We start from the raw sequence: 12634 nt of genomic DNA on the forward strand, positions 1-12634 counted from the left end.
GGCTCCACACGTGGGGCGGAGCCCAGGGGTGGCGGCGACGCGGGCGGCGGCCGCGCGGCTCGGGCGGGAGCGGCTCCCTGCAGGTACCGCGCCCCGCGCGTCCTCCGTCCCTCGCGGGTCCCCCCCCCCGCCCCGGGCGCGGCCTCGCCCTCTGCGGCCGGCCCCGCGCCCGAGCGCCCCGCGCCCCCTCCGCGGGGGCCTCCGCCTCCTCGGTCCCGAAGGGCTCGGCTCGAGTAGGTGCGGGGCCGTGCGTGCGGGTCTCCGGCGTGGAGTTAGTCGGGAATGGCGGTGCTCCGGAGGAGGGCGCGGGGGGGGGGGCGGCGCGCGTGGCTGGCGGCGGGGGGGGCGGGGGGCGCGGGGCCGGGGGGCGCGGGGCCGGGGGGCGCGGGGCCGGGGAGCGCGGGGCCGGGGAGGAGCGGGGCCGGGGAGGAGCGGGGCCGGGGAGCGCGGGGCCCGGGGGGAGCGGGGGGCCCGGGGGAGCGCGGGGCCCGGGGGGGAGCGGGGCCGGGGGGCGCGGGGCCTGGGGGAGCGGGGCCCGGGGGGGCGCGGGGGACCCGGGGGGGAGCGGGGCCGGGGGGGAGCGAGGGGCCGGGGAGCGCGGGGCCGGGGAGCGCGGGGCCCGGGGGGGAGCGGGGCCGGGGGGGCGCGGGGGACCCGGGGGGCGCGGGGCCGGGGGGGCGCGGGGCCGGGGGGGAGCGAGGGGCCGGGGGGGAGCGGGGCCGGGGGGGCGCGGGGGACCCGGGGGGAGCGGGGCCGGGGGGGAGCGAGGGGCCGGGGGGGAGCGGGGCCGGGGGGGAGCGCGGGGCCCGGGGGGAGCGGGGCCGGGGGGGCGCGGGGGACCCGGGGGGGCGCGGGGGACCCGGGGGGGCGCGGGGCCCGGGGAGCCGGAGGAGCCTCGGGCACGGCCCCCACGCGCGGCCTGAGTGGTGCGCGGTGTCCGGCTTCCCAGGCCGCTCCCGCGTCAGTACCTTTTTCCCCCTGCACGGTGCGGTGGGCAGCCGCTGGTCGTCTGGTCCCCGAGGACGCACGGCTTGGCCGCCTCCCCTTTCGGTGAGGAGGCTGCCGTTTAAATGCAGCCCAGTGGCTCCATTGTCTTGGGTGTCGGCCTTCTTATTTTAACGCCTCCTGTGTGCTGATGGGTACTGGGTGTTGGAAGAGAACCGTGGTCTTCCCTGGCGCCCGTGGCTCGTGCTTACAATCCTAACTACTCAGGGGGTGGAGACGCGGAGGATTGTTGGAAAACATCCTGGGCAGCAAAGTCTTCAAGATTCCTTCTCTCAACCAGCAAAACTCAGAATTGGGCCCTGGCTCAAGTGATAGAGCTCCAGCCATTAGCAAAAAAGCGGGGGGTGGGGGGAGCAGCACTCAGGCCCTGAGTTCAAGGTCCCCCCAAATAGTGAGGTTCACTCAAAGGAGTATTTTAGTCTGTTTATTAAATATTATTTGCATAGCAGTGTGCCAGGAGTTGGGGAGTAATAATATTCAAGATGTATGAGATTATAGCACATCCTTACAAAAGTCCCACCAGGGTAAGAACTTAAATCTGAAAAGCAGAGCTGTAAGGTTTCTAGAAAATATTGTGGAGATGGCTTCATGACTTGGAGCTAAGGTAGTATTTCTGAAATAAAACAATCATGAACCTTCAAGGAGAAACACTGATACATTTTTCTCCATGGACAATTAAGATATTGATCAGATGCTGCAGAAAGAGACACAGAATATGCAGAGAACTTGCATCTAAAAGCTAAAGAATTTTTTAAAAATTGTACTGGGGTCTGAACTTCGCTTTGCTTTACCACCTGAGCCACTCCTTGGCCCTAGAGTCTTCCAATTCTCTGAGGAAAAAGAAGACAACACTGTGGGAAAAGAGGCACCAGATGGGAACAGATTTCATGGATTAAACAACAGTACATAAATGTGAAAAGAATTTCAGCCCCTTTGGGGATCAGAGAAACCATGAGGTCTTCAGAACTTAAGGGCAGCTCCTCCTGTGCAGGGGAGGGACCTGGTCAGGGCAGATCCCAGGGGCTCCTGGCCTCTGGTATTGTTGGTTAACTAGACCGGCGGCTGCCATAGTAGGTTCTGCACACTTGAGTATATTTTTCAAATGACAGAAAAGTTTGCTTTAGATACAGTTCCTGTCCTCTGTCAGCCTGAACTTAGTATCATCCATGGCCCTGGAATTAATTATTTAAATGAATTAATCTTGCCAAAGACCTGGGCTACACATGGCGTGGCTCTAGGCGAGCACCTCAGCTCCTCGCACCTGCGTCTGAGACTCCGGTGTCTGCTTCTGCTTGATGGCTCTTGCTTTGGGAACCTGGCTGCATTTTCAGCTTCCTTTCTACTCTCCTAGCTGCCAGACTGACAGTTTATCCCTTTTCCCATTACCACAGAAACGACTTAAAACCACACACGTTTAAGCTGAGTGTGCTGGCTCACACTCCTGCTCCTGAGCTATGTGGGAGCTGGAGATGTGGGAGTCCAGGTTTTACCAAACAGGCAGATAGCTCATGAGACATTTCAACGGCTAGGCCCAGTGCTGCTCACCCACCTGTGATCCTGGGACAGTAGTTGGGTACTGTGGCACATGCTGCCCATTCTAGAAGTTCTAGGTAGCCCAAGTCGGAGGATTGGAGCCCAGGGCAGCCCAGGGAAGAAAGCAAGCAGTGTAGAAAGGGGGTAGAGGTGTGGCTCAAGTGGTAGCACACCAGCCTTTCAAGTGTGAGGCCCCAGCACTGCCAAACAAAAGACCCCCACAAGTTTAGCCTTAGGGTTTAGGGTTCTGAAGGTCAAAAGGCTAAGATTGATCTTGCTGGGCTAAGTTGAAGGCACCCAACAGGGCTGGCTCCTTCTGGAGGAGACTCCTTTGTCTCCTTTGCTGGCTTCCAGAGGCACCGCCAGTCCTTGTCTGGTGACCCCATCTCTATCTTCACACCCTGTTGCGGGGTACCATGAGATCACATGCTCTTGCATTCTGCCTCTGTGGTTCCATCTCCATGTTTGGTCTTCCTCTGTTCCAGAAGGAAGAGCAGAAGCACTTCCTCCTGGGCAGAGGTCCTTGGGGTCCTTGGTCACACCTACAGATGCCCTTCTGCCATGCACGATGCTGTGTTGACTGGCATGCAGGTTGGATTGTTCAGCTGACCGTCCAGTCAGTGAGCCAGAGGCCTTGCTGCCCCTGCCCGCCCCCCCAGGGTCTAATAGAAGGACTTGTGGGGATTACTTTATGTAATCAGACTTCCGAAGGATTAGTGCAGCGTGGTGTCTGGCTGGGTGTGGCTGTCACTGAGCAGGAGATGGGTTAGGACTGTTTGGGTGAGGGGCTGGGCGCTCTTGGAGTGTAATGTAATGGCTCTGGGGCAAGGCTGGATTTCTTCTCCTGGAAGAGATTACTTTCCATGGTGCACTGAAGGGTCAGGACTGGGAGGACAGTGCGGGTGATTTGCTGACACTTTTCTTAATGGGGTCTGAGCAGATGTGGAAATGCAGCGAGGTCTGCCGAGGTCCGTGCTGTCCATCAGACCCCAGCCCAGGGCTCAGGCTGCCCCTCCCACCTCACCTGTCCCCTCCCCAAATCAGTGCCCTCCTACGTGCCCTGAAAATAAGTTCCACACATATACCTACCTACCTTCCTTCCTTCCTTTTTGTCTTTCTGTCATTCTGTTTTTCTTTTTCTCTTTCTTTCTCTCTTTCTTCCTCTTTCTCCCTCCCTTTTTTCTTTTTTTCTTTCTTCCTTTCTTTCTCTCTTTCTTTTTTTTTTTTTTTGGGTCCGGTCATGGGGCCTGAACTCTCGGCCTGGGTGCTGTCCCTCAGCTCTTCAGCTCAAGGCTAGCGCTCTACCACTTGAGCCACAGCGCCACTTCCGGCTTTTTTCTTTTTGCTTATGTGGTGCTGAGGAATCGAACCCAGGGCCTCGATCGAGCATGCAAGGCAAGCGGTCTACCACTGAGCCACCTTCCCAGTCCCTCTCTTTCTCTCTTTCTTTCTCTCTTTCTCTCTTTCTCTCTTTCTCTCTTTCTCTCTCTCTCTCTCTCTCTCTTTCTTTCTTTCTTTCTTTTTCTTTCTTTCTTTCTTTCTTTCTTTCTTTCTTTCTTTCTTTCTTTCTTTCTTTCTTTCTTTTGCCAATCCTGGGGCTTGAATTCAGAGCCTGGGCGCTGTCCCTGAGTCTCTCTGTGCTCAAGGCTAGCGCTGTCCCTCTTGAGCCACAGCGCCCCTTCCTGCTTTGTCTGTGTATGTGTGCTGAGGAATGGAACCCCGGACTTCATCATGCCAGCAGGGAGAGGTGGGATGGCAGGTGAGGTGTCTCGGGAAACACAGCTGCCTGCCTGAGGCCCCTGGTATTTTTGTTGCCATTCTCCCCAAGTTAATTTCCTCCAAACTGTCCATCTGTCCATTTGGTCGCATTACTGGGAGAAGAGGTGTAGGAAGGGGGGCGCTGGGGTGGGTGGACTGCCCAGACGCACAAGATGCAGGCTGGTGGACTGGTCAGTGCTTCGTTCTGAGACAAAGGCGGGAGGCCAGGCACACCCTGGTGCCTTGTTCTGAGGTGAAAGTGGGTGGACTGACCAGCCCCCCCAACTTGTTCTGAGACAAAGGTGGGTGGCCAGGTGCACCCCCTCCTGTGACTCATTCTGAGACAGGCAGGTGGACTGGACAGGTGCACCCCGTGCCCGCGTTCTGAGATGAAGGCCGTCTATGCCCCTGGTGCGGGAGAAGTTTTGTGCCTTCTCTGGAAAACTTGAATCTTAATGTTATGTAATGTCTTCCCAGCTGTGCTGTCAGGGAAAAGAAAGAAGTCTGCTCTTGTTGGCTTTTATTCACAGCTCGGCCTTCGGAGGACGCGGTCAGTGGTCAGAAGGCCCAGGCCCACGGAGAGAAGGTAAGAGAGGCTGCGAGCAGCGACTGCAGCGGGACGCTTGGGAGCCCTTGATGTCTGACTCCTCCCCAGCTGTTCCGGCCGTTGAGACAGTTGGGCTCCAGGGGCAGGAGTTTCCTCTCCACAGCTGTGGTGTGAGGTCCCCAGAGGCGGCCCTGGCCTCTGTCTTGGAGCTGCGCATGCACAGTGGGCACTGCGCTCAGTGCGTGGTCCGCCCACACGTGTGCCCACACCAGCCTATGGTCTGTATGTGGGGCGTGCAGCTTCATTGAAAGTACTGTTCCAGCCTCCTGGACACACCCCACCACCAGAATAGGCTTCTGTCCCAAGTGCTCAGTGGTCTGCAGTCCTCACTTTCTTCCTTTCCTTTCTTTGGGAATCTAGCCCATGCTAGGCACATGCTTTGCTTTGCTCCTGAGCTGCTCCTCTGCCTTGTCATTCTGTTATCCTTTAATTGAGAAGGCCTAACACAAGTAATTTTTCTTCCCCTCCAATCCCTCCCCTTCTTTTTCCACCCAAGCTGGTCTTGAACTCCCTATCCTCCTGTCTCAGTCTCTTGAGTGCTGGGATGACAGTTTTGCACCATTGTGTCTGACTTGTGTTTGCTTTATATATACTCTGGAGTTTGATTAGTCATAATGAAGAAACACATGCTTTAAAAAAGCTATTTCAGGACCAGCTCATTTAGGATGATTTAACATAGAGCTTGAAATTTTAATACTCTTTATCTTTCTTTCCTGTGCATGTGGAGCAGGGGCTACTGGGATTGAACTCATGGCCTAGAGCTTGCTAGACCAGTTTCTATCACTTGAGCCCCATTCCCAGCAATTCAGAGTGTCACTTTGTTTTTAATAGGGGCTTGTGCTTTCACTTGGGCCAGCCTTGGACTGAGATATGAGTAACTGAAATTAATAGGTGTGAGCAGTGCATCCCCGGCCCCAACGCTCTTTCTTACAAGAAGTCAGTGTTTTGGTCGTTGGATATGGCTCTCATAATGATAACCACTCAGACACTGTGGCCCCTGACTTCGCCTGTAGGTCATGCATCTCCTTGGTCAGCATCTCCAGCCTACCTCCGATGGCCAGCACATGTATACCCACCAGTCACATGATGTTTTCATCATCTGGTTAAGTGTCTGCCTCTTCACTCTTTGTTTATTTGCTTTAGGTTGTTTTGCCAAGACCGAGTGTCAGTGCATGGACAGCCCACGCTGGCCTCTAACTCACCATCCTCCTGCCTCAGCCTCCCAAACACTAACAGATTTGGCCACCTTACCCTTGTACAGAATACTTTTCTGTGCAAGCTTGGTTTTGTCTAGGAGGATGCTAAGGTCATTAGGCTAGGGCCTTGCCCCACACTGCCTCTGCCTCCTCCACCGTGCCTGTGGCTATGGAGGCCTCTGTACTTGCTGACGACTCTCTATGAATTGAGCCTGTATCTTTTGAGTCTGTCATCTCCTGCAGGAACAGGAACTTTAAAAAAAAAAAAAGAGTTCAGTACATTGTAGTTACTTCTTTCCCCACAACACATAGTACAGCATCAGAATTTTAGGAGGAATCTGGGAATTTGGTAATTGTATTGATGAGTCTCCTGGGGAGAAAGGAACTTGTGAAGACCCAGGTATTAACTGAGCAGATCATCAGCTGGCAGGGTGCACAGGCCGCAGGCCTTGGAGGAGTCACTGTTACCTGAATGCAGGCCTCAGGATATGTGTCCTGCGTGGTCCTTGAACTCCTTTTTCCTGTCCCTGCAGGGTACCATGGCTGCTGTGGACAGCTTCTACCTCTTGTACAGAGAAATTGCCAGGTCTTGCAATTGCTACATGGAAGCCCTGGCATTGGTGGGAGCCTGGTACACAGCCAGGAAAAGCATCACCGTCATCTGTGACTTCTACAGCCTGGTCAGGCTGCACTTCATCCCACGCCTGGGCAGCAGGGCAGACCTGATCAAGCAGTACGGAAGATGGGCTGTTGTCAGTGGTAACCAGATTTTGTGTTCTTTTGTATTTTAAGCAGGAAGCTGTAGTCAAGGAGTTGTTGCATTTGCTGCGATGTTTTCCTTGAACAGGTGGTTAAGAATGCCTCTCTCTCCCTGCCTGCCCTCCTCTTCAAAAGACCTTGGCTCCAGACAGCGTCTTCCTTCCACCGCCTCATCTCAGCCTGCGGCAGTCGCACTTCCTGCCCCTCACATTCCCTTTTTGATTTTTGAATTTCTATCACAGTGTCCCAGAAAAGCACCTCCTGGTGCTCATACAAGCCAGATGGAAGTTTGGAAACAAACTCCTACTTCATCTCTTGCCCTTGTGCTGGATGTAAAACAGCCCTGTCTGACTGTGGAGTGCTGGGGTGTCTGGCACGCAGCCTTTGCATCCCTCATTCAGCATGCCCTTGCCCTGTGGGGGTGGAATGTGCACTCTCTGGGGTGCAGTCGTCTCTGTTGAACTGGCTGTGGGGAGGGAGGTTTCTTGTGAAGGTCCCTTGGAACAAGCATGCTCAGGTTTCTTGGCTTGCATTTCAGGTGCAGCAGATGGGATAGGAAAAGCCTATGCAGAAGAATTAGCGAGCCAAGGTCTCAACATTATCCTCATTAGTGGGAACAAAGAGAAGGTGCAGACTGTTGCCAAGGATATAGCCGACACCTACAAAGTGGAAACTGATGTTATAGTGGCAGACTTCAGCCGAGGACGAGAGATCTATGTTCCCATTCGAGAAGCCCTGAAAGACAGGGACGTTGGCATCTTGGTAAATGACGTGGGCGTGTCCTACCCCTACCCGCAGTATTTTGCTCAGGTCTCAGAGGACAAGCTGTGGGACATCATAAATGTCAACATTGCTGCTGCTAGTTTGCTGGTCCACATGGTGTTGCCAGGAATGGTGGAGAGGAAGAGGGGCGCCATCGTTACCATCTCGTCTGGCTCTTGCTGTAAACCTACTCCACAGCTGGCTGCATTTTCTGCATCGAAGGTCAGTTTTTCCTTCCTGGAAAATGAAATCCTCAAACGATAGGCCGTTTATTACAGCCATGAGCTCTTTTCCAGCAGCTCCTGTTTGCTTAGGCTGTATTTTTTTTCTGGAATGATAATAAACAAGTCTGCTCTCCCTCCACATTTGCTTCCATGTTTCCTCTTAAGTTAAGAGCTGCCTCCTCTTCTTTCTTCTAGGCTTACTTAGACCACTTCAGCAGAGCCTTGCAGTATGAGTATGCTTCTAAGGGAATCTTTGTGCAGAGTCTAATTCCTTTCTACGTAGCCACCAATGTGGCTACACCTGGCAGCTTTCTGCACCGAAGCTCATGGCTGGTGCCTTCACCTAAGGTATATGCACATCATGCGGTTTCTACTCTGGGGATTTCGAAGAGGACCACAGGATACTGGTCTCACTCCATTCAGGTAGGGTGGCTTCTAAGCTTGCTCAGTGACACACGGTGGAGAGGGGAGGACTGTGCATGCTGACTGTACTCAGTCTCAGCTTACAACATGAAGATGCTCTCAGCCTGTCTAACAGCTACAGATGGAACACACTGCCTTAGTGAGAGAGGGTGGGGGCCAGAGTGAGAAGGCTGGGCCGGGACTCCATAGTGAAGACTCCAGCACTACTCGAAGGGTGACCTCCACATGAACCTCAAGGTGAAAAGCCTGAGACCCCAAGATAGTGCACATCTCCCTCACATGGCCATGACCTCCAGAGTGTCTCTGTATTGGACTCATTTGTTCAGGCAGCAAAGTTTGTTGTTTAAAGTTTGTTGTTCAGATATGACAAAGACCTAGGTCTGTTAAGAGAATCTTGGCTTTGTTAAATATTTAAAATTATGATTCTGAGTATTAGGGAGAGAACTCAGTGATTTATAACAACTGGTTTGTGGTTCATTCAATAATTTGTGCCTTATTACCTAGCATTGAAATTAGCTGTGCACTAATTCAGAATTTTTTTTTTTTTTTTTTTTTGGTCGGCTGTAGGGCTTGAACTCTGGGCCTGGGCACTGTCCCTCAGCTCTTCAGCTCAAGGCGAGCGCTCTACCACTTGAGCTATAGCGCCACTTCCGGTTTTCTGGTGGTTTATTGGAGATAGGAGTCTCATGGTCTCTCCTGCCCGGGCTGGCTTTGAACCGCGATCCTCAGATCTCAGCTTCCTGAGTAGCTAGGATTACAGGCGTGAGCCACCAGCGCCCGGCTAGAATTTTTTAATACTTGGAGGTTTCTTCCCTCCCTCCCTCCCTCCCTCCCTCCCTTTCTTTTTCTTTTTTTTTCTGCTTAGGCTTACCTCAAACTTTGGTCCTTCCAACCTCAGCCTCCAGTATTGTATAATTTATATGCACCAATGTTCTAGTGGCAAACCTTGTGTGCACGGATGAGCTCCTTAGAGTGTTCTCCTGAGTGTTTATGAAGCTCATTTGATTCCTGAGGTAGATCCCCCCCCCCCAGAACTGTTACATTTCCACCTTTTCAATATCATTTTTTTTTTTTTTTTTGGGTCCGGTCGTGGGGCCTGAACTCTGGGCCTGGGCGCTGTCCCTCAGCTCTTCAGCTCAAGGCTAGCACTCTACCACTTGAGCCATAGCTCCACTTCCGGCTTTTTTCTTTTTGCTTATGTGGTGCTGGGGAATTGAACCCAGGGCCTCATGCATGCAAGGCAAGCGCTCTACCACTGAGCCACCTTCCCAGCCCCTTCAATATCATTTTTATTTTACTCAAATTATTTCCAATATTATCAATCTGTTGTGCAACATCCCTGTGTCATTAGGAACCAGGAACACCCAGTGTGACAGCCAGACGTGTTTCCAGACACTGCCATCTCTGGCTGGGATGGGTCGAGACCCTTCCTGGTTCCCTGAGCTCCTTCCTTATGTCCCCAGCCACCTTTTCAAGTACTAGAGTTTCTTAGTTCTTTAAGTATGTTCCAGCCTGTCCCCCGAAGTCGGCTCTTCGTGGGCTACTAACCTGTTAGTAGCTGTTCATCCCATGTGAGATAAAGATGGCATTGGCAACCATACACATCATTCCAGACAGGATGTGCGCATGCACGTGTGTGTGTGTGTGTGTGTGTGTGTGTGTAGGGTGGGGAGGAAGAGGGGAGAAGGGAAGGAGAGATAGTAACAACTTAAGTTGATCACGTCTGCTTGTTCCCCAATGATTATAGGATTGTATCTTCTGCAAAAGTTGTTCCATACAAACCAGGGGCTGTCCTTTGTAAGGTTGCAGCTATTTGTCTGATAAATCATGTGCATGAGTGTTGTTGGCTTTGGACTCTAACCTTCAGCTTTTTTTCTCTCTCATTTTCAGTTTCTCTTTGCACAGTACATGCCCGAATGGCTGTGGGTATGGGGCGCAAACCTGCTCCACCGATCCTTACGTAAGCAGGCCTTGTCCTGCATGGCCTGAGCCTGCGCTGGGAGCCTGCAGTGTTCCCACGTTTGGAGAAACACATGTAACTTCTGTGCTGTATTTTCTTTCATTGCTGATTATCTGGCACACTGATTCCTCATTTGCAAAGCAGACTTGGAGAGTGCTGTGAAAAGCTCTTGGGCCACAGGTGTGGCACAGAGCACAGTGCCAGCTGCCCGGGCGGGGAGCTGGGGAGGGGCCTCAGTGTGGCTTGCCTCCCACTGCCCAGCAGTGGTGTGACTCACGTCTGTCCATCGTGTGTGTCATCATGTTGTCTTCATAAGAGCCCCTGCAACCTAACCCCATGTCACCTGGTGGCGCCTACCGCTGCTGCTGTTGCTTTTTAAGGGAGTTACTTATTTCCTCCTGGTAGACGACTGTGGGGTTAGTTTTCAGATGTTCACTAGGAAGACCAGGGCAAAGCAGAGGGCCACAGCGTGGAAGCGTATATGGCGCCAAGGCAGCAGCTGTGGTGGGTGTGTGGAGATGCTGCCCTTCCCTGAGGGCCCAGAGGACCACGTGTGCTGTATGCATTATGTTTCTGAGCAGCTTTATTTATAGTTGTGTTTTAAAGTGAGGACTTGTCCAGATGACATAAGTGGAACCTTCCAGGGTATCAGAAGTCTGTCCTCCTCTTGGTCCTATAAACCAGCCCCCAGCCTGTGCTGTAGGTTACCATGTCTCACCCTGCTCCTCTACAGTGCTCTTTGTTCCTAGATTTGGCTGCATCAGGTAACCCTCAGTCAGCTTTTGATTATTGTGGATAAGTAGTGACTTCCCAGTGTGACATCCCCCCTCAGAGCTTGTTCTGTCTGATTTTCATACACTTTTCTATGTAGTCCTACTGCATTCCCCTGATGTCATGGATGTAAACATCAAGTATTTATGGAATCGTAGTTAAAATATGGACACATTATATGTGTGATACAATGTATTGTATCTGTTAAATAGTAATTTAGAAGCTCACTTTTGGCCTCTGTAGTGGCCTTGTGCGTTACATAGTGAATGCTTTTATTGGTGTGAAGACAAATGGCTGGGTGCAGCCCCCCACGATACAGGTTAGTTTTGGACCTACTGTGAGATGGCTTTAGTTCAGATCTTAGGAAGCCCGTAGTCCTTAAGGGCCATGTTCCCAGTGTCATGTCCCTATGCAAACATGGCAGAAGGTGCAGATTTAAAACTCAGAGGTTACTACTGTGATGCCAATGCTGGGATAAAATATTGTGATACATAGTAATAATATAATACTGTGATGTGAAAGCTGGGAACTTGGTTGGCAGTGGGGACTGGTAGAGCTATGTGGGTGTTGTGTCAGTGGTGCTTTTAAACTCTTGGGCCTGCAACCTTGCCCATAGCATCTCCAGCTGAGACATGGACCTGGAAGGTGTTGCTGCTGAAGTTCTGAAGTTCTTTCACTCCTAAATCATGTGTTCAAAGATGTGAAAACTATGCTTGAAGATACTGTATGGCAGCAAAGGATTCAGCACAGATGACTCAAATTCCTCTTCTTGTTGCATGGATGAGAACATTGTTGATGTGAAATAAGTACCAGCAACTTTGTGTAAAAACTGTCAGGCTGGGTGTGGTGGTGCATGCCTGTGACTCCAGCACTCTGGATGGTGAGGTAGGATCTAGAGTTCTAGGACAGCCTAGACTCGTAGATCTGGTGCCAGTCATGTGTAAAGTTCTGTGGTGTGGTAGGAAGTCCTTGCCACGTGGTGAAAACAATTTGCGCAGCTCATCAGTGATGTTTTCAGCTTCTCCCCCTGGTGGGACTCAGCCAGATGGGCTGATTGGGGCAGCTGTGGGCAGTTTGTCCCTCCTTTCAGCATATGATCAACACAGAGACTGCTTAGGTTTTCTAGCCCTGGTAAAGAGCTTTCTCCCCTGGAAGCTTGTTGGAGAATTCATCAGACTGTGCACGTTTCCAGCTAGTGTTAAGGATGGGCATCTGCGTCTTGGAGATGGAATCTGCAGGTGGAACAATAAAAGCATTGCATTTCCTTGGAAAAGATTTTGTTGTCAATGTTTGTCAGCTGATGGTTTGGAAAGAGGGTTCTTCTTGTGGAGATGATGGGAAGAATTAATCTGAGAGCATGTGTGGCTGTAATTCACTAGAATGATGTTGCCGTGACAATGGTATACCTGCCCCGGGCCTGGGAAGCCCAGGGTGCCGAGTGGCTCCTGACCTCTGCTTAGCTGTGTGTACAGTGAAGTTTTTCTTTATTTTTGAAACAGGTTTGTTTGTAACCCAGGTTGGCCTTGAACTGCTTTGTAGCTCAGCTACAAAGTTGGACTCCAACTCTCCATCCTCCTGCCTCAGCCTCCCGAGTGCTGAGATTACAGGTGTGTACCACCACACCTGCTAAGGGGGG

The 12634-nt window shown here is 52.3% G+C and overlaps 1 protein-coding gene across 2 annotated transcripts; it reads left to right on the forward strand.

Moving 5' to 3' along the window:
- The first annotated feature begins 23 nt into the window (after nucleotides 1-23).
- LOC138823545 (inactive hydroxysteroid dehydrogenase-like protein 1) lies at nucleotides 24-12271 on the forward strand. Of its 2 annotated transcripts, none has more exons than XM_070016932.1 (6): nucleotides 24-83; nucleotides 4827-4882; nucleotides 6633-6858; nucleotides 7397-7842; nucleotides 8040-8267; nucleotides 10158-12271. In XM_070016932.1, exons 3-6 carry the CDS (start codon nucleotides 6639-6641, stop codon nucleotides 10254-10256), a joined length of 993 nt encoding a protein of 330 aa, XP_069873033.1. In that variant the 5' UTR covers nucleotides 24-83; nucleotides 4827-4882; nucleotides 6633-6638; the 3' UTR covers nucleotides 10257-12271. The 2 variants fall into 2 exon arrangements, with proteins under 2 accessions (XP_069873033.1, XP_069873032.1); XM_070016931.1 differs by having other exon boundaries at nucleotides 32-83; nucleotides 4774-4882.
- The last annotated feature ends 363 nt before the right edge of the window (nucleotides 12272-12634 follow it).

Source organism: Dipodomys merriami, unplaced genomic scaffold (assembly GCF_024711535.1).
Source record: "Dipodomys merriami isolate MVZ:Mamm:240054 unplaced genomic scaffold, mDipMer1.0.p SCAF_120, whole genome shotgun sequence".
NCBI lineage: Eukaryota > Metazoa > Chordata > Mammalia > Rodentia > Heteromyidae > Dipodomys > Dipodomys merriami.

What these genes read in the sequence shown, in the direction of transcription:
- LOC138823545 (XM_070016932.1), top strand. Translation starts at nt 6,639, where the DNA reads ATGGCTGCTGTGGACAGCTTCTACCTCTTGTACAGAGAAATTGCCAGG. An exon ending in CTGCATTTTCTGCATCGAAG is followed by an intron (nt 7,843 to 8,039) that starts GTCAGTTTTTCC and finishes TCTTTCTTCTAG; the next exon opens with GCTTACTTAGACCACTTCAG. An exon ending in ACTGGTCTCACTCCATTCAG is followed by an intron (nt 8,268 to 10,157) that starts GTAGGGTGGCTT and finishes TCTCATTTTCAG; the next exon opens with TTTCTCTTTGCACAGTACAT.